The sequence below is a fragment of the Drosophila biarmipes genome, chromosome 3L, assembly GCF_025231255.1.
Source record: "Drosophila biarmipes strain raj3 chromosome 3L, RU_DBia_V1.1, whole genome shotgun sequence".
Taxonomy (NCBI): domain Eukaryota; kingdom Metazoa; phylum Arthropoda; class Insecta; order Diptera; family Drosophilidae; genus Drosophila; species Drosophila biarmipes.
In genome coordinates this window covers 17,089,493-17,110,733 of record NC_066613.1, presented here as the reverse complement: position 1 = coordinate 17,110,733, position 21,241 = coordinate 17,089,493, and the positions used below count along the sequence as shown (strand labels likewise).

Genomic DNA, 21,241 nt, shown 5'->3' with positions numbered 1-21,241 from the left:
GCGAAGGAGTCATAAATCTGGGGCCCATAAAACCCAGGCACCGCCCAGGCTCACAGCGATAAATCACAACGAAATTCACATAATTTTTATGGTTTTGCACAATTTTGCATGTGATGTGAGCATTTCATACATATATCTATAGGTATAAATTTAGAATGAAGTGCACTCCGCCGGCGCTCGAATCGGTTTTCAAGTTAAACGTTTCAATAAAGTCGAGCACCTGTCAATAAATCGAAATTGCCTCTCGTATTATTTTTATCGGCTACGTTTCGTTTACATTGCACAAGATGCTTCACTTTCAGCACAGCCACAGGCCTCGCCTGGTAAAAAGATATATATATACATTCCTATATCTAAGCCACAGTCGTGTGGGTGTTGGTGTATGTGGGTGGGAAAAGCGGAAAAGCGACCTTAGCTATCTCTCACCGCCTCGTCATCGCCATCATCTTCTTCCGGTTGAGCGGAGTTCCTCCTCCATCTCCTGAGGTTTCCCGCCCACTTTTCTGTTTCGCAACTTGTCTTATTTCTTGGATGGTCGAGTTCCCTGGTTTAATTCAGTTTTTGGCAATCGAATTGCGGACAGTTTTCATGGCTTTAATTATGTCCACCGCCTTTGAAGTCGCTCTCCTCGAAGTCGCTTTAATTTTAATCCACTTGCGCTTAAATGCGGCCGAGTCTTACTTTTACGAGCCCCCGCGCCTTATGAAAATTTAATAAGTCGGCAACGAGGAGAGTGCGCATAATGAGAGTGGCGGTGGCAGCTTGGGCCCCAAAAAATCGGGACATGCCGGGACAGCCACCGCATCTCATCCGAATCTGACTCTGACTCCTCGGATGAAGCAACCACCGCCCTGCCCACATATGTCATGTAAAAAGATTGTTTAACAAGCAGAGCCAAGGAGGAGAAAGCTTAAAAATGAAATGCGTTTCTCCTTTTCACATGGCTGCCTTCAAATGAGCCACAGTGGGTGAAAAGTCGATAAATTAATCTAAGGCAGTGGAAATTAGAGGAGCATAGACTAGATCTGACTAAAAATATTTGAGTTTTTATAAATCTTACAAACTTAGAGCTACAACTTTAGCTACTCCTAAAAAATATATATAGATATATAGAAAAAATAATTATCTTAAGAATGATTATACTTCCTTTATCTCTATTTTGTATATTCCAAAACACTTAAATATATTTATAAAATATATGAAACCTTGATGATTTCTTTAGCATCCCTGAGAAGCATTCTCTTTCTTTAAGTATCAGTTTTTATAATACATTATCAAGATAAAAATCTTAAAAAAATATTTCCTCGTCTCAGCCCACTGTCTTGGTTCCGGCCTTGTGCAAGACGTTGCTCTCGTTGTGCCGAGCCAACAAACAGGCGAAATATTATTTACGAGCTGTCAAATCCCAGTTAACATGCCTTACGCAAGGACCAAGGACGTCTTGGCCGTGTTTGTGCGTAGTTGTTTGCCCGATGCGGCCGCATAGTTCGCTAGGAGACAGCTGAAGATGCGCTGCCACAGTTACAGGACGCACAGCTACAGATACAGCTACAGATTAACAGCAAACGGTACCAGATACAGATTCAGATACAGCTCCATCTGGGGTACAGATACTGCCGCACGGCGCGGTACTCTTAGGTCATTCAGAAAGTGTGCCAGGACGTCTGGTCCGTAGTCAAATGCCGGATCCTTGGATCCTTGGATCCTTGAATCCTTCGAGCTTCGCAGGGCATAATAAAATAAAAAAGCATAAATGAAAGCGAGGCCAGGCCACGAAAATAATTTAAATTTATGTACTTGTGCGTATTTATTTGTGCGTTTGGCTTTTATTTCCTTCGCGACGTCTCTCGATTTGTTCGTCTCGCTCCCGCACTCGTCCTGTTCGCTCTTTTTATCAAGAGCGACGGCAGAAAGCATTAAATTCAATTTGCTTATGTGAGTATCTGTGTGTCTGCCACTCAGCGTCAGTTACAGGAAATTCAGCAAAGGGGGAGGGGGGATAAGGACGAAGGACCAAGGAGGGGGACAAGGCCATGCCAATGGCGGCGACCTGTTGTGTTATTTAAGGAATTACTTAACATGGTGAGAGCATGTGCATGTGTGTGTGGGGGCTGCTTATGCATGTATGTGCTTAATAAATATTTCGGCGCGTCCTTTTCTGATTATATCCTGGAACAGTTACAAGTGGGTGGCACATGTAAGGCAGACATTTTGGGATATTTTCAAGATTCACAATGAATGTTATATTTTTTTATTTATTATATTATTTTTTTAAGAAAAAAGTTGCTACATGTTCAATAATAATTTTTAATAAATATTTTCTTTTTGGGCTCTACTTTTTCTTGTCCTTATCGTCCTTGCCCTTTGATTCATTTGCCTTCTTATCGCCCTTGCCTTTCACTTCTTTATCACCTGTCTTGGTTTTCTTATCATCTTTGGCCTTAACTTGCTGATCTTTCTTTTCGTCATCCCCTGTTTTGGAATCTTTTTTCTCGGGCTTCGGTTGGTTCTCAGGTCTTGAGAAATATTAAATATTTTAACTACCTTTTTTTGAATAAAATAAAATGAAAACTTACAAGTCCAAAACCGAAATGGGATCAATGTCTATGTCGGGCAACTTGAATTTGGGAAAAGCCAGCATATCCACGCCCTCACCACCACCGTATTGCAGAGCCAGGCGCTCCAGGGACTCCTTCAGTTCCGCCTCGTATTCCGGACCAGGATCTATGGGCTTTCCGGTGGGACTCTTCAGGCGGTACTCACGCACCTTGTCCAGGAAAATATGGTAAATGGGATCCTTGTAGCGCAGGGATGCGGAAGTGGTCACACTCCTGCTTAGAACTAGAGTTGGCTTCAGAACTCGGGAGAACATTTTAATGTGTTTGTTCACTGAGCTGATTCGATACTACTCTAGTCCAGTGAAATAAGACTCTGAGGTTCCCTACTCAAGGGTGATATGATACAAAATGTGGCATATATTGTTTAAAATATTTCTACATACCACACTCAAAAATTAATTTAAAATACTGTCTAGTTACTTCTTACCATCCACTGGTATGTTTTAAATACTGATACCTAGAAGCATTTTAAAATTGTTTCTTGAGTATCTGTTGCGTTTATCAAACCCCCAATTTTGGCTATCACACTCAAGTGCTCCCTCTCTCCAGGTCGAGTTTTTCACGGGTCGTTGCTGCCCATTCTCTTTTATTCCCGAGCGTGTAAGATTTTCTTTCTGTTTCTGTCTGTCTCGCCTTATCGCCATGCCTGTGTGGGAGTGGGCCTGACAATGCGTGTGCCATCTCGACAAGTTTTTCTCAAAAAGCGAGACAAGTGGAAATCCGTTAAAGAAATACGTGGAACACATAAAGGCGATGATGTTGCTGCCGTCGAGTTGCTGCTGCTGTTGCTGTTGCTGCACGGCAGCAACATACATAAATGTATGCGCGTGTGTCGACAAAGAAATGTCGTCGGCAGCAAATAAAAATTAATTGAAAAATGTTTATCAAGGACTTTGCTGGGGAAAAATTTAAATGCAGCACCGAGTAGAGCGGTGGAGAAAAGCGAAGTGAGCCGGCGGGCAAACTCTGATAATTGATGAGAAGACATGGCTGCGAAATTTATAATTAATATAAATTTGCATCACCTCCCCCGCTGGCAGTGCAAATAAATGGATCATTGTCGAGTGCGAAATGAGGAATGTGCCGCTTCTAAGCCAGGCTTAATCGGCCATCGCCACATGCGGCTCATTTCAAATGCAGCCGGCAGCACTCACGCTGCTTTTCGCATCCGCATTCGAATTAAAATATGGCAAACACATTCTCTATATATATATACGTATTTGGTGCAGAATATCCACGATGAACTAAAAATTATGCAACGCATTAAAAATTTAACAAGCGCTTATCCGCTTAGTGCCACGCCCGCAACGCGAGCGGCGTTTTCCCTGGGTTTTCCGGGTTTTCCCGGCTGCCCCAACGTCACTTTCAATATTTAAATTTTGACATTCTCTGCATTTGACGCGGCCATGAGCAAGAGGGAAGTGTGTCGCGGGACATGGACAATATTGCATCAATGCAAATTGGGCAGAAATAATATGCAAACATTGGCACAAACAGAATGCCAACCTAATTGGCAGCAATAACAAAGTTGCCCCGCATTAGCGACTGCGATGGAGGGGGATTTCTCCATTTCGTGTTTTGGCTCCGACAAATTGCTAATTTAAATTTTAATTTTTCTCAAAATAAAATTATTTTTTACTGCACTCCCAGGCGAAGAATATTTTAATGCGTTAGTCATACGAAATATATAAATAAGTTTCGAAGTAATGGTCAAAAGTTATTACGTTAAATATGAAAAAAAGTATAAAAATATAAAAAATATTCATTTTAATAAGAATTGGTTTGAAATGTATAAACTAATACCAAGCAAGTATTTACTTATTAACGATTTGTATTTAATATTTATTTATTTAATTAAATTCTAGTTATATACTTTGCCTGAGAATAAAGATGTGTATTCATTCACTTTTATTCGAATAGCTTTCAATTTTAAATTATTTCCTACTGCTGTATCTACAAGTAGCTATATCTCTCAGTGCACTGTAAAGTCCCTGCTTAAGCAGCTCATTGGTGAAAACAAGAAGATGTGGAACTGTTATTGCCTGGTGGTATACATCAGGACCTTTTTGTCTGCGCCCGAGCAGCGCATGTATCTCAATCTTCATTCCGACTACAGCTAAGGATTAAGCAGTTGTGCGGCTGCCACGCCCCCGCCATTAAAGTAGTTTCCCCTAACTTGGTTAGAATTAATATTTAGCTCAGCGCAACTTTATTTGCAGTTGGCAAATGCTTTAACCTCCCCCGCCGACAACAAAGTGAGCAAAGTATCCTGCGGTTGCCTGCCGCTCCTCGAACGCGCATCTGTATCTGTATCTGTGTCTGTGACCATGTATCATTGTGCTTGTGTATCTGTGTGGGGGAGTACACACGCAGCTCTGTGTGTGCGTGTTTTAAAATGCAACAGATGCGCCAAATTAATGCGACCATTAAATTGTATTAGCGTGTGCAAAATGTAAAGCGCATTTGCCAGCAGATTGCTCCAGCCAAGTGCGAGTGTATCCGAGTCCTGGAAGCCCCGTATCCCAGGGATTGCGGGGGAGATTCCGGCTGCAAATGTATCCCGCTATCACCGCACTGTTTCTGTGCGTTGTATTCGCTGCAAATTTGTGTGTGAATAAACATGAGAGTCGTTGCATTAATGCGCATACAAAAGCCAACAGCGCCGAGTCCTTGCCTCGGCAACGAGCATCCCTGCGTAGCAGAAAGGATTTAAATATCCCACCGGCGATGGAGTGAGTGGGATGGAGAGCTGCTCAATGCTAAAATATCACGCAGCAGCGCAGCGGCGTCAAGTTTATGTGGCATGCCACAAAGTACACACGGATGTGCGGAGATATACTGAGATATACAGAGATACAAAACTGCATTTCCCGCGCTTTTTGCCTGTGTTTGCGCTTTTCGCAGCGCTCTCACAAGTGCAGCTTCAGCGCCAGCAACGCGGCAGTAAATACAAATGATAGATCCTCTTTTTAAATTCAGGATAAACAAGAAGAGGAAAATTAAAGTTAAATTATATCACTTACTTGAATGTTAATTATAATAAAAAGGGATATTTTACCAATTTTAAATGTGAAGGCATACGTAAAAAGTATTGTGCTGAAAACCACTTTTTTGTAATGAAAAATATGTGAACACACCTGAAAAAAATCGATTTAGATCACTAAGAATATTAAAATAAATTAAATGTTAAACACTTAGCTTTATTCTTATTAGTACTTGTAATTCTTTAAACATTTAGCTATACAGACACTTGTTTTTGATACTTTCTTAATACATCAATCTTGTTAAGAATTTGAACATCAACTTTCCCCAGTGCATCTCAAAGGATGGAAAGGAACTATCTGGCGAGGGGAAGTGCTGTGCCAGTTGCAGATATTTATTCATTAGCCATTCGGCATAATTTGTTGCCTAGCTCTGGGCGCTCGCCAATTCGTGTTGCAATATTTGCAGCAACAATGGAGCAGTTGCGATTGGAAGGAGGTGGTGTTTGGGCGGTGGTTACCACTAATAGGCTTCTAATTGGGCAGTCGCCGCCTTTTTGTGTGTACCATTACTTTTTGCCGTAGACCGCTATTATTCGCCGCTTCGGTATTCCAATTAAAATGCATCTGGTGGTGATGTATCTGCACCCCGCCGCTGGCAGTTGCAAGTAATTTTAGCCACATATTGCCAAAGTGCCGCAAATAGAAGCAGCCGAGCTGGAGTTGCCCTTAAGCTGCACGCAGAGCTCATTAGAGCGAACCAAATCTGTGCTTAGTTGGGTGGTCTTTGCCGCGATGGGGTGAGCCGGGGTGGCTAGGTAAGGGGATCGGGATCTGGAATGCGGGATATGGGGTTATGGGGTATTAGATCCATTAACAGTCTGTACCTGCTTGATTATACAGTTCGGCCTGCCCCGAGGAGGCGGCATCGGCAGCTGCAGCTGGCGTTGATTTGGATTTTCGGCTGGCTGATGCGATTAAACAAAACTCACTAATGGGGATTACATTCCTGTTTCCGTGGCGAAAGAAACAAGCTGGTGTCTAATGCATGCACGGGAATAAAATACAGTAAGCTAGCGATTAAAAATACTAAGGGAAAAATACGGAATCAGTAATTAAAATTTTATAAAAAAAGATTAAGCAAAAAAATTATAAGTAGAGAACAAGCTAGAAACCCGCTCTTTTATAATAATACGTTTTGATATCTTTTTTAAATGTGTGTAAAAGTAGGCAGTAAGGGACTTAAATCGTATGTAGCATTCTTTTAGATACCATTGTATCATTGTAAGCCATACTATTTTCTATAAAACTCAATCAACCCTTCATTAAAATTTTTTTAAATATTTAAGTTAAAGGTTAAGTGGTGTAAAGATTATAAATAACAATTATAAATATGTACTCCCATTCTTAAACTCTTTGATTCAAGTATTTTTTTAAGTATACATTTTGCCGATGCCCTTTCTCTTTGGATATGGTGATTGGTCTGTGTTTATGCCCCACGCCTGTTGCGGTCATAATTGTATTAATGAACACATGGCCTGCTCACCCCGCCCACCCTGCTAACCCCGCCGTCAAAACCGAACAGGCGGATTGCATCTCACGGATGCCGAGATACGGCGAACAAAGCACTGTGCATATATTTGCATAGGAATATTAATGCCATAATTATTTGCCACACGGACACAATGCACAAGATGTATGCAATATTTAGCATGTCAGTTAGTGGCCGAGTGCGGGCGTGTATCTTTGTGTATCTGTGTGAGTATCTGTGTGTCCCCTCTGCGGCGAGCGTTGTAATTCCAATTGCATTTCGACCGTTCAAGCAGCTCGGATGGCTGTGAAATATTTCGGCTTCACTTGCCAACTGATGCATTGTATTGTTGCTGCTGCTGTTTTTGGGTTTTGCGCTATGTCCACGCACAGAGAGACGCACTAATGCATAATGTAACTCAATTAATTTGCCCTGGCTATTATTTCAAGTAAATATGCAGCTCAGGCGAAGAATTTGGGCCGCAGTCATGCAGTCAACCTGTCAATTTTATCCAACTCCCTTTACTCTGTTTTGAAAGACCTAAACAGCTTTCCGCATCTCCCGTCTGGTTGCAACATTTTCGACCAGTGACTAGTGAACTTGCGATTATATATTCATTAATCTGTAATTTCTGCTAATTATTGCGTTGATAAAATATTTACGTTCAGTTGATGGGCGATTGTTTTGCTTCCACATTAGGCAGTTTACTAAAGGGAAAATTTATCAGCACACTAACACACAGAAGAAGAAGTGGCATCTCTTCTAGGAGGATATTGCAATATCCATTTGGGGAATTAGGAATTAAATTAAGTCCGTTACTAATGATGAAAATATCCTTCACTATAACCAAAAAATTGAAATTCACATATTATTATTTTTTAATCGCAGACCTCCATTTAACAAGGAAAATAACCATAAAATCTTTAAGATAAAGTTTATCATTCTATATTTCCATGTAGATACTAGGCAATTAAGTATCACAAATACTAGCCACAAGTACAACCAATTAATGTGATACAAATGCGGGGGATGGAAATAAGTAGCGACTCTGTAACCCATTTAGCTGGTATCCCATTAAGGCCATACGCAGAACACCCCCTCGATCAGCAGCCACTTCTGCGGGATAAATTCCATTGTTCTCGGCTCAAGCGGCAGTATTGAACCTTGAACCCAATACCTTTTAGCCACCCCTGAAAAACGCAGGAGGACCAGAGGCATCATGCCGTGAAATAAACAAGTCCACCGTCTCGCATCCACATCAATGGCAATGTGGCAGCGGATTCAAAGGGAGCGGACCCGATGTGGTGCATAATGAATGGAATGCATTTGCAGCGGTGGTTGAAGTGGGGGTGGCGGCGGCTTGGTGGTTGAGTGGTGTTCGTGGTGCCCCCGCCATCTGTGTGCTCTGCTCTAAGTGCGGATTAAAGGTGAAATAACGCAGCTCGCCAGCCAAACGACTTCGGGCCAAAAACCGAACAAAAGCCACCACCCAAGGCAAATAGAGGGGGCGAAGGATATTGCGTACGATCCAGGAGCATAATGCCTTGCATTAGCGTGCAATTTGCTCATTTCCAGTCAGCTAGTTTACGACCGCCACCCAGTCGCCCCCGCAGAGGAGTACTTAACGCTAATCCAATGCACTGGGCCCGGACTCCCCGGCCTGGCATTTGTTTATCAAACAATTCCAATATGCTGCCGACCGTAATCTTCAATATATCTCTAGAGAGCTGTGCACTGAAATAAATAACTAACAGTTTCCACAAGCGATTCGATTTTTACTTTTATTTTTAAAAGGGTTTTTGAAACACTATTATCCATAAACTTTATGATAAACTTATAACTCGGTTGCGTGCCCATTTGCATTTTAGTTAATATGGTTTAATTTATTTTAGCTTAATATATTATACTTATTGACAGACAAAATAAAAAAATTATAAACCCTAAAAATGGCATTTTTAAATTAAATGCATACCTGTAATGTATGGTAAAGAAAGAAAAATTAAATGACCTTTTTTTTGGATCTGACATAAATCTAATTTCTCAGTGTACCCTTAATATCCCCTCCCTCTCGATATTGTTTTATTGCATAATGGGTGAAGTGTCTGTTCTGTGCTGTTCTGTTGAGTTCCGTTTTCCCCTGTTTGTTTAGGATTAGGGCAGAGAGCATAGAGCCCGGCCACGAACCCGAAACCGGCTGGATTTGGCAACTTGCATCTTTTGTTCGGGGGACTGCTGGTGGCTGCGCCGGCGGAGGGTCGACCCTTGACCCTGAGCTCTAATTTGAGTTTGACATTTATGTCAATATTTGGTCAGTCATTGTTCGCACTCGCACACACACATGACTCGGGGGTAGGCCTCTATTATATTGTTACGCTTGGTGTCCTCATTGTATCTTCCACTTCCCCATCCCCTTCCACCTCCGCTCATTTTGCGGTTGGCCATATGCGGGCGCAGGAATTGCCGGGGACACTAATATAAATTTATTGCACACACTAAAATACAATTAAATAAATTATGAGATTTACTCAAAGCAGGGCGATGGGCATTTCTTATGATTTCTCCCCAGGACAGTCGCTTCTGTCCCCGGGTAATTACCATTGGGGGCCGTGGAGATAATCAGCGCGGCGTTCAGGTGAGCGAGAGCTCCGCCTCGGAATCGGGGGCAAAGGATTTCTATTAAAAGCCGCAACAAAGTAGCGCAAAGTAAGACAAAGTAGCCACTTCCCCTCCTGCGAAACAGTCCGGGGCAGTAAAAGCGCAACATGTTGCCTCAAGTAGCGCACAGACACAGCTCCGGATACGGGGATACAAGGATACAGGGATACAAATGGCCGGGCCAAGAAGCGGAGCCCAGTCTTTGCCTACTTTGTCTGCCGGTGGCTCATCTACATGAAAGCGAACTTCCACCCACCCCCTGTAAATTATGGAGCCGTGCACGTCTGGTCATTAAGCCAAATAAAACCGGCGCAAGATTTATACACGCGCCAAGAAAGGATCCTTGCTGGAGGAGGGGTGTTTTATGCACACGGAAAAAAGCCTACAGGTTAGAGTTTTATAACAAGAAATGTTCAAAATAAATCTTTTGAAAAAGTGTCTAAAAGTATGCAATGAAATCCATTTTTAATCATAATATTTTGTTGCATACTTTTGGCCACTTTTAAATAAATTTTAAACTACTTTTAAGCAAATTTTCTTATAGTGTCGTACCAGGAAATAACAGGCAACAGAAGGCTTCCTTTTAAATGGACTCGGACTAGTCTCGATTTTGGGTGCGGTTGCGCGTTGCGTTAACTTTTTGATATAAATTTCCAGCTGCTTGTGCGGCACTTAATTTTCCAGCCCCCAACTCCTACTTTCACTCCATCTATTTTGGGGTCCCGGTCCCGGTCCCACTAGCACTACCCAGTTCCTACATATTTCCCAGCTCCCATCTCTATTCAGTGTCTGACTCCTGGACACGTGCAGCTTTTTGCCACCTGCCTCCAATTCACAGGTGCAGCATTTGGCATTCGAGTTTGCCGCGCAACAGTTAATCTTAGTTACGTTTAGGCGGCTGGAAATAAACTCACATTTGGACTGTGTCTAGGCCATAGGACATCTATTCAGCCTAGCCAGACGCTTTTAATAAGATCACGTAATTTATTTAATTTGAGACGCCTCTTGTGTCGTTTTTATGGGGAATATGAGAAATAAGTGGATCAATACAAGCAATATTAATGGTGTTATGGGGGATAGGATTAGACGGAAAAGTTTATTGGAATAATTGGGGTTTTTGTTATGGTACTCATAATGGATTTAGTAAGAAATTGCTTTTTTTGGAAAAGAAACCTACTATTATAAGAAACAAAATATGTAAATATATTTTTCGATTTATATTTGGTTACCAAATGGTTCAATATTATGTTGTTATTTTACTTTTAATAAAATTTAATTAATTCTGCTAAAGTTGGCTCACTAAGCCAGCACTTTTCTCCCCAATAAAAATTAGATAGCAAAAGAAAATCTGAAAACAATGACTTTATCTTAACCAATTTGTGTCACTAAACCAGTTAGAGTTGTGCTCTTTAATGCACTTTATCCGGACGAAGACTGGTTGGCCATCCGCAGCACTTAAGAGTTTAATAAACTTTATCAAATGCACTCGAAATCAAGTTCCACTCGGCACGATACAGCTGCGAGCACAACCGATCTTCATTTCGATAACTTTTCTGCGGCAAGGACGCAGGATGAGGAGCCTGGGAGTTAAGCACACATTTTGGTCTGGCAAGTCAACAAAGTGGCGCCGAAACTTTATCTAACACTTTGCAGCTTGGCCAGATACAGAACAGCCTGCCGCAGGGAAAACTGAGAGGGGGAGGAAAATTGAGGGGTGAAAATTTCGGGGGAAATCTCAAGTTTCAAGTGCAGCCGGAATGCGTCACGCACTGGTGGTACAAACGAAACCGAGCTCTTGGCCCATTGTTTTAAAGGGGAACTCGGCTCGGATGCGGGGCATGGGGATGGGGATCCTTGGTCGTGGCCAAACTTTCAGCACACTTGGTGCAGTCATAAAAAGACTTCTCTAACGGCAACAAAATCCGTATCAAAGGCTGGCATAAAGCAAGCCGAGCAACAACTGCAAATGGCTAAAGCCCAAAACTAACTGCTAAATGGTTTGCTGCGGACTTTTTACCCAAATGCGCTCTAAAAATTGCCGCACACTTTTCGGAGCACGCAACTTGGCTCGTAAACTCCAGTCATTGCCATTTTATTTGGCAGCGGGGCCTTTAAGACTTCGACAAGATGTTTAAAGCTATTTGGTACTAAAAGAGCCCTTTTCTCGGCACACGGAAAATAATACTTAAAAGTAAAAAAATGGCAGAAGATTGAATAATACTGCATTTTTTAATAGTTATACGAATAAAAATAAAATATAGTTTAGACTTTAGAATAAATTTTACTTTATTGAAAGAAATTTTACTTTGAGTAATAGTTCTTATATACTTTTCCCCTTTCAAGTTTGTACAATGGTCTTAGTTCTTAAATATTTAAAAGTATTAAATAAAATGAATGTTTCTCATTTATTACTTATTTAAAAATGTGTAAACAATGTTCAAATATTCTTTCTGCATTTCTGAATACCGCCAGATTTTCCTCCAAAAGTTTGTTTCTAAGGTATCTGCATCATTCCCATCCCAACTTGCCACTTTCTATTGTTCACTACTATTGTTTGTCTTTTGTTTCATTTGCTTTTAATTTGGCGAGTGTTTCGGTCGGTGCAGCTGGAGTCTGCTTAGCATCCTCTTTTTGGCGCCGCTTCGAGTTGCAATTTCCAATTTGCAATTTGCCCGAGGGCGCCATAATTATTTTGTTGCAATTAAAAGTCTTGACACTGCCAAAGGAAAATTTGCCCAATTTATGCCCGGCCTTTTACGGCTTGTTTGCCAAGGGAAGAGGGAAGAAAGCTGCGAAAGAACAATTACACCGCCCAAGCAATTGCACTTCGAGTGCAAACTTTTCCCCCGTTCGTTCGTGATTATTTGCCAAACTCGAAAACCAGACACTTGATGAGCGATTACCTCTTACCCACTCTCTATTCATGAGGCGGGTCAGTGGAGCAAACCAGAAATTCGGAATCACGCAAATCAAATATCAAACGATCCGCCATAAATGTTTGATGGCTATAAAATTTCAATTTGCCCTATTAATTCAGCACAATACACAATGCCAAAATATAATATTTCACAGTCATCCTTCGACCCTCGCCCTCCGCATATCTAAGCCATGGCGAAAATTTTACATAGAACGAAATTAATTTTAAATTATGCATGACCTGCTAGCGAAGCGAAACGGAGTGGAGCTCAAACCGCCGGGGATTTCGAAAATTTCCACCTGCCAACATTAACCCAGAAAGGGTGGAGGGTGTCTGCGAGGACCCCAAGCCGCCCCCGAAAGTGCCCCGCCCTAGATGTAATTTAAACCCAGTTCCGAAGAACTTAAAGAGGACGCAGGAAGTGCAGCATCCGTGGGAGGTGGAGGCGGTGGGGCGTGCAACGGGTTCTTCTTTACGAGTGGCGAGTTTTTGCATTTATTGAGTAATAAAATCGTAAATTTTCCACGCCGTGTTGCAAGTGAAATGCCCCGATCCCGGCACCTCGACCCGATGAACCCCCAAACGCAGGAGCCCTCAGGCCCTGCAATTGCTGGACATTCAACAAGCGCAACGCGCAACGGACTGCCGGAAAAGGGTGCACTCGGAGAAATTACTCAGCTGAATATCTATTGGTTTATATAATTAATTTAAACATTAAAGCTCTTCCATATATTAAAGCAGCTTAGGGTTTTATTTTCTAATACGCTCTTCGCTTGTTTTCGTTTATTTATAAAATGAACATTTTAAAGATAAGATACGGATATTCAAATTTTTTATGGTTTTATTTTTGTTATACCTTTAATAATTTTATTATTTTACTAGATTTTTGTATTTGTTATATAAAATATTTTTTGTAACTTTATTTATTTTTTGAACTTATACCTTCAAAAGTTTGAGTTTCGTTTTTGTTCAATCTTAAATTAAATAACTATAAACTATTCTAAAGCTACGTTTTAAAGGAGGATAGGGAGTTTTTTTCAGTGCACACGAGAATATCCAGGTACGTTATAGGACAGGACGCCGGCCGACGCTCGCTTGCCTCCTAACGAGCCGTGGCCAGGCGGCCCGACCACGGTTGCCCACTCGCCCAACGGGTGAGCCACCCACCCACTCAACCACCACCCCACCCCACCCGAAACCACCCCCTCAACCGCCCTGGACTGTCTGTTGCTGCCGCTGCTGATGCGGCGCGATTCCTTTGTGTGCCATTGTCGAAAATTGAATTTCAAATTATTTTCACAGCTCTCTGGGCTAGTGGTGCTCCACTTCCACCTTCACTTCCGCATCCCCCTCCACTTCCTCTTCCACTTCCACTTCCATATCCCCTTCCACTTCCACTTCTCCGCCGGCTGACTGACATTGAGCCGCGGCTGTCTTGCCGGTTTGCTCTCTGTATAATCGCAGCTTTATTAATTTTTTATCGCCTACTTGTGCGGCGATTTTTTGAATTTTTATTGGAAATTAAAAATGCTAATGTCTTGGGCGGCCCACTGCTGGGCATTGTGGCTTTCTTCGCCGCCAAATGCCTTTCTAATTCGTGGCCAAGAGCGAGAGGCAGAGAGGGAACTGCCAAATGACCTGTCAGAGTTTATTAAGCGCTTTGATCTCGGCCAGCTCCCCCAAGTCGTCAACCAAGACGTTAATGATGTGGCAAATTATTATGGCAGCTGACAATTGACTGGACCCCCAGTCACACTGCCGCCAAAAATAAGTTGGCTAAAATGCATTCAACTTGAATGGCCATTGATTTGAGCCCTGGGTTTCACTCTTGATTGGCTTTGGCTTTGGCTTTGACTTTACCCCCGCCCAAACTGCATTTATTGAAAACTTTTTACTCTGGGGATGAGAAATGGGTGATGGTCTCGTGTGGGCGGCCCAATTGTCGGGCAAATAAATTTCAGGCCACATGTCTGGGTCGTAACATTTAGCTTAGATGCCAAACAATTTGCCAAATTGGCCCTGGCATTATTTTTTCTGACTAAAGGCTTTTAAATTAATAAGGCGGTGAGGGCGTTTTTGGGGTCCAGAGAAAGTTTGACAGGGCAAAGCCCGAATACACTCACCCCAAATGGGGTTTACATAAAAAGCTCAGGAGCTTACCCTGCGGCTTTTCCTCTGGAAAACCCATAATGTCTTTAAAGTTACATTAAAAAAATAAAATTAAATTTTTGTTTTAAAGGGGTTTTGTATTCTTTATGAAATAAATGACTTTTTAGAGTCACAAATATTGAACATGTATTTTTAATATGTAACTTCTTTATAATATTCAAAATATAGGGAGTATTATATATACACCTTAAAAGAAGGACTATGTATTTTGTACCTTTTATTTGCCTTTCGTGCATTTTTGATTCGCGTGCCAGTCTGGGGTTTATAATTCCTTAACAAAGGTGCATATGATTTGCTTAGCTGCTAAACGCGGAGAGTCACGTGCCGCAGGGTTTCCGAAGAAAGCCCAGAAGACCCCTAGAGGAAAACCCCTCCAAGGGGCTGACAGGAGTCGGGACTAGGCGAAAGTCAAATGTCATGTTTATGTCATGTTGCCGTTTCGTTGACTCCTTGTTCCTCCACTCTTTTCTTGGTTTGTCCGCCTTATTTCACTCTGGTATTGTTTGTCTGCTCAGAAAGCGCGTTTTTGCGGCACATTTCATTTTATTTGTTTGGAAATATTTCACTTACTCTGACATCCGCCAGCGAGGCTGATAAACTTCGCCCAAAACGAAGGCGCTGGGCGGGTGGTTCCCCAGACGAGCCGACGCCAGTCACGCAGCCACCACCACCCAAATCAGCCATCTCCGCAGGAAGGGGATCAGCATTCCGCCAACATCCCACATCCTTTTATGACATTTACCTTTATGACAGGTGTTTTGTGCGTGTGTGCCGCTTTTCCACTTTTCGGCTCTCTGTACCCAACTAAAATATTAATTTCTGCCTTTCGCGACCCCCTTTTTTTATGGCCTCACACGCTTGATTTATGGCCATCTCGAGCTCGCAAGAAATGTGCAACAGGAGGGTTAAAGGGTTGGTGGCAGCTTCCTCCCCGGGAATTCAATTTAGCATATGGCCCAAAAGTTGCCATTGTCTTTAATCAACATCGAAACTGAAGCTACAGCCAGCCGGCAGCACCCGAAAAAAAGGAAAAATTAAAAGATTAAACTAAACGCCTGGCTGCGCATTTTCAGCCATAGATAAGTAGCAGGAGCAGGAGCGCGAGCAGGGCAGTAAAAGGAATTAATTCAGTTAAAAGTTTCGCATTAAAAGCAAAAAAAGGAAGGAGGGGAAAAGCGTTTTAAAGGAAGAGCAGCCATCGGTTGGAGGAAAAACTCGCAGAACAATAAAAATGGAAAATAAAAAAATGAAAAGGAAGAGTAGCAAAGTTGAAAAACAAAAGTTTTTAAATATGCTCGTCTGCTGGTTGGCTTTGCCTTTAACTCCTTTGGCCGCTTTGTTTTTCCAGCTTCTCCGCTTGCTCCCCCCTGATGGTTTTTCTTATTTTTGGAAAAGCAGGCGGTGGCGACTGCAGCAAAACAAATTGCAAATTAAGAACTAATTGGCTTACACAACCTAAAGCAGCCATTAAAAGGGCTGATGCTGATGCCAAAGGTAGCGCGCCTTCACTTTAAACTTCTTGGCCAAAGTTTTCCCTGCAGCTCACAGATCACAAGTGAGAAAAGAGTGCCGGGAAAAGCGCGGAAAAGCGCAAAGGAAAATCAAATAACTTGGCGTGAAGCACCCAAAACACAAGCAAGGAGTGTCCAGCTGCCAGACCTGTTGTTCTACATAATTAAAAGTGAAACAGCAGCATCCTTGACGCCTGAACTGCTGAGCTCTGGAATGAAAATGGAAAAGTAAGGGATAGGAAAAAATTAGGGGAGTTGACAGTCCCTTTTTTTGTGGAATCCCTTTTCAATTATTTAGATAATTATTTGCACACTTACAGGCTGCCAGTTCGGGTGAGAATCGGAGGGGCCTCGCCGTTTTACCTGCCAGAATCAATTATCACCTGGAGATTACATTACGCATTCGCCACGTGGGCCCTGCGCCCTGCACTCGAGGTTTTCGCCCAGAACTACGTGCATTTTCACTTAATTTATGCAATTAATTTACACTCTGCCATGTCAAATGCAACTCCCTTCCTACTTCAACGCATATTATGGCCGGCAAATGAATGGAAAGGGTTGAAAAAGGCGATCAACTTGCTCTGGCAACCTGTGTCACTCGATTGTGTCCTGCGTGTCCTGTGTGGCCTGCAATCAATGCAAACAGCAGCGTAATCGCATTGACCCGGCCAGTCGAACGACATTAACTGGGACAATATTGCTGCTGACAGGAACAGCAACTGCAACTACAGCTGCCACATCAACAATAATAAGAATAATGCAGTGGCATAAATAAACATCATGGAGCAGGCTTCAAGATGAATTGTCTGCGAAACAAAGGCTTAAAGAGCTTTTAAATTTTCTGGAATTTCAAGGGTGTGACTCGGAGTTTCCAGCACAAATGCTGAGTAATAAGTTCCCATCGTCCAAATCGTCACCACAGAAATCACTGGTTTGAAATCACTTCAACAGGTGTATAAAAGTATGCAATAGTATATATTTTAGATCTGGAGCTCATTTAATATATTTATTGTTACATACTTTTAGGCAACAAAAAATTATTCCAAGATTTCCAAGATTATTTTAAAAAATACAAAAACCCATTTAAATTTCCAGAGTGGCCGGGTTCATTGGGCCCCAAAAACCCGGCTAGGACCTAAGCAGCCGAAACGAAACGCATTAAAAGTGCAACAGTTTCGAGTAAAGTTATTCCTGTTTGACCGCTGGCTATTCCCCGAAAAAGGGTTGGAAAAAAGAACCTTTAGGTATATGTAAATCACAGCTTTTTTGTGGTAGCACTCTCTCGGCAACTGCAAAGTAATCACAGCAATGGGTTGTGCTGCTATTTCCATTTGCCGACTGCGGAGTTTTGAGCTGAGCTTGTGCTCCCCGTTTTCGGGCTGCTTTCGGGCATTTTTTAAAAATTAACACATAACAACACTGAGGCGAGAGCAATCACTGCACTGGCTGCAAGCACTTCCGCTCCGAGGGCTGCAGCCAAACATTTGAAAACTTTTTACATTTACATCAAGCGTTTGCTGTTAGAGCGTTTTATTAAATTATTACGCGAACACATATACACACAAAACATGGAAGGGCTGGGGCAAATTCATAGACTGAAAGTTGAGGCTTTATGAGCTGCTCCTAGTTTGGCCTGTTGGGTCGCATAAATTTCCGTTTCCGGAGACTGCAAATGAGCCACAAGCGGCCGCAGTTGCCCAGTTTGGGGTCAGTCAGAGCACTTTAGGCCCCAACTAAATTTGTGGCCCTTTCGCGGCACGCATTATAATGCAGAGTGCACTGAAAATAATCAAGTTAAAAATTGGGTAATTCTGGAGTTTTTATAGACAACAAAATGCGATACATCCAAACAATTAGTTAAGCTTACAAGAGAAAATATTAAGCTTGAGAAGAACACAGATAGTACAAAATCTTCAAAATCGCTTATAATACTGTCCTAAAGTATGCAACAATTTATGTGACATTCACTCCGAAACACATTGCATCTTTTTACTTCATACTTTTAGGCATGTTTTAAATTGTGATTAATAGGTACAACCTTACACATTCTTTTGTATACAAACCAATCTTATAATGTATTATTTCAATCTATTTTTCCCAGTGCTATTAGTGCGGCAACAGTAGCTTGCAAAGTCTGGCCAACAGCAGGAGGCCATCCAGGACATCAGTCAAGCCGCCCAGCTTAATTAATTATGTCGTCTTTCAGTTTAAAGGCGTTTAAGATGCCCAAAGCGAGGGGGGCAGTGGAACAGCAGGGAAAGGGATTGAAAAATGCGGCTGCCGCATGCCGACAATGAAAAACGCGACCGCAGCAGCAAACAGCAACAGTGCAGCTGACTAACTGCCGCCAAGTGACCCAAATTATTCACGATGATGATGGGAGGGAAGTCCTGGCGAGGAGACGGGATGCGGGATGGGCTGGGCTGGACTGGGAGAGCTCTTCAGGGCCGTCAGCGTTGCATAAATTATTTTATTCTTTTCCCCCCTTTTTTTCGCAACTTTTACTCCTGCGCACTTTTGTGACAGCGGCCGTCAAAAGGGCGCGCCACATTGTCAAGGAAAGTGTTAAGCAGCCGCGTTCCCGCATTCTTTTTGTCCGGCAATTCTCACCGTTTGACTGTGAAATGCAATAAAATCATCTTATTGTGAGAAAAAGGTGTATGTTTAATATTATTTATTATTGAAAGTAGAACTAAAAAATAATAAAAAAAATTATAAAAAAATGGCACACTTATCCCACTTAAATTGGAAAATAAAAATGGTAATATCCAAACGATATTGTTCCTTTCCCCCTTTTCCCGTGCAAAAAGCCCTCCTTTGTCAATCAGCAATTTGATGGGGCAATCTTTGGCAAATCAGCTCCGGTGGTTCACACCGCCGCCCTGAAAAGCGTTTAGCATTAATAAAACGCAAATAAAAACTCTGTCAAAGCGCGGCTGAATCCGCAAAAGCGGGGACAAAGCGTCGTATACTTGATACGGGCTTAGCTCGCTGTGCTTGTGTGGGAGAGCCAGAGTATTTGTGTGTGGGTGAGCGGCACGCAAAGCATTTTTGATTAGGCGACGCTCTGAAGCGCGCTACGTTTTTTGACTTTGGCACACGGCGTATACGCAACGTGAACTTTTGCCCCTGCCAGCCCGGCTTATTTAAGCGCTGCCATCAATCCTTTGACTAACCTTAGTCCCCGCCTGCTGCTCCTTCACCCCCCCCCCCCCCCAGTCCCCCTCACTCCCGACCCCTTTCTTTTACGCGCTTTGACATTTTAAAAGCATTTTTATGTAGGACCTGTGTGTGTTAGTGACTTTCTGCGGTCTGCTTGGGGGTATGAAAATGTGTTTGTGCCCGTGTTTAAGTGTGAATAGCCTGCATTGCCCTCTCAAAAGTTTTCGCATAGTTTTTCAGCTTTCCTTTTCTTTTGCATTTTTACATTTGCGTGGTATTTTATTTTTCAGCTGTTGCAGAAAGTACAAAATGAATTCCCCCTCTGTTCCCACCCATTTCAGTCTATTTATTTTTCCTTTTTAATTATTCGCAGTTATTTAAACCATTTAATAGCTATTATTTCGCTGTTAATTATGAGGCATAGAACCAAAGGTGGCTGCAATTCCCCAAAGCCGTTTATTAACAACTAATTGCGACTGGCAATGCGTGGAAAAAGTTTGTCATCCCGGTCAGCGTTTTTCCGTTTTTTTTTCGCTAAAGCTTTTATTTAATTTAATGAAAATTGATGATAATTGTTTGTTAAATTAATTGAATATTGTTCATTTGTGCGGTCTACGCATAGAAACTACCAGAGGGCAAGAACATCGCATGCTGCAACATTGATAGCATCAGCTGCAATTATGGTCTAAATTAACAACTCAGCAGTAAATGTGGTTGCAGGGGAAATCAAGGATTATTAGTTATCCAATTGTGGCTTCAAACCTGACTCCTTATAATTTACGCACTGCAATTTGTTAGCCTCACATGAAATTTAAAGCGGATTTAGCGGATTTGGAAAAATCCATTCCGAAATTAAGCTGTCCTTTCTGGTGGTTCCGTCAGGTGTTCCCGAGCAAAGTCATGGTTTTCCGAAGGAACTCAGTACTTTTCTGAATACTTGTTATTAACTCTATTTTGATCAGATCATCTCGACGCCATTTTAAACATATGCCAAATCTCACAGTGTATGCTGTTTTTAAGTTATGCTAATATTAAATTAGTGTAATACTCTTTTCTTTTACTGTGTAGACTTGGGATCCAGACTTTTGTGTGCCAGAGGAATGACATTTATAGAGATTAAATCCCTGCTTTCAGCGCTTAATCCGTTTTATCAGCGGCTACTATGCGGCTGGGGAGGGGAAAAGGAGGTAGGACCCCGGAACGGGCCCGGTTTTGGTTTTTGGTTTATGGTCAACGGGTTTCCCTCGCCCTGGACTCTGCGGTTGCTGCTCCGGATCCGGATGCAACGGATAAAGCCGCGCCGAGTGAAAACCGGCACGAAACGAGTCGGATTTGAAGTATTTTCCACTAAAAAGCGGTAATTGTCTGGAGCTGTTGCTTTAGACGGGTGCAATGAAGCCATTAGCTGGGTAAATATTATTTTATTCAATTAAAATGCACGGATTCGGCTGCACGTCACGTAGCCGCCTGTTTGCACTTTACCTTTGGCCAGAATCGCTTCCAAATTTTTGGGCTTTTGCCACAGACAATATCAATATCTGCTGGGTGTGTTAATAAAGCCATTTGCCTATGCATATACATACAGCAAACGTATTAAATGTGTCATGGTGCACCGCTCTCTTTACTTGCTTGCACCGCATTTCTTTTTTGCCATTTTCCACGTCGTTCTTTATTTAATGTCAATCGCTTTGTTCTCC

At 42.2% G+C, this 21,241-nt stretch overlaps 1 protein-coding gene across 1 annotated transcript; it reads right to left on the bottom strand.

The window, feature by feature from the left end:
* Positions 1 to 2,235: 2,235 nt before the first annotated feature.
* LOC108035543 (ATP synthase-coupling factor 6, mitochondrial) lies at positions 2,236 to 2,930 on the bottom strand. Its single transcript, XM_017111212.3, has 2 exons — positions 2,577 to 2,930; positions 2,236 to 2,516 (listed from the first exon to the last, which is right to left on the bottom strand). Exons 1-2 carry the CDS (start codon positions 2,870 to 2,872, stop codon positions 2,333 to 2,335), a joined length of 480 nt encoding a protein of 159 aa, XP_016966701.1. The 5' UTR covers positions 2,873 to 2,930; the 3' UTR covers positions 2,236 to 2,332.
* Positions 2,931 to 21,241: the final 18,311 nt, after the last annotated feature.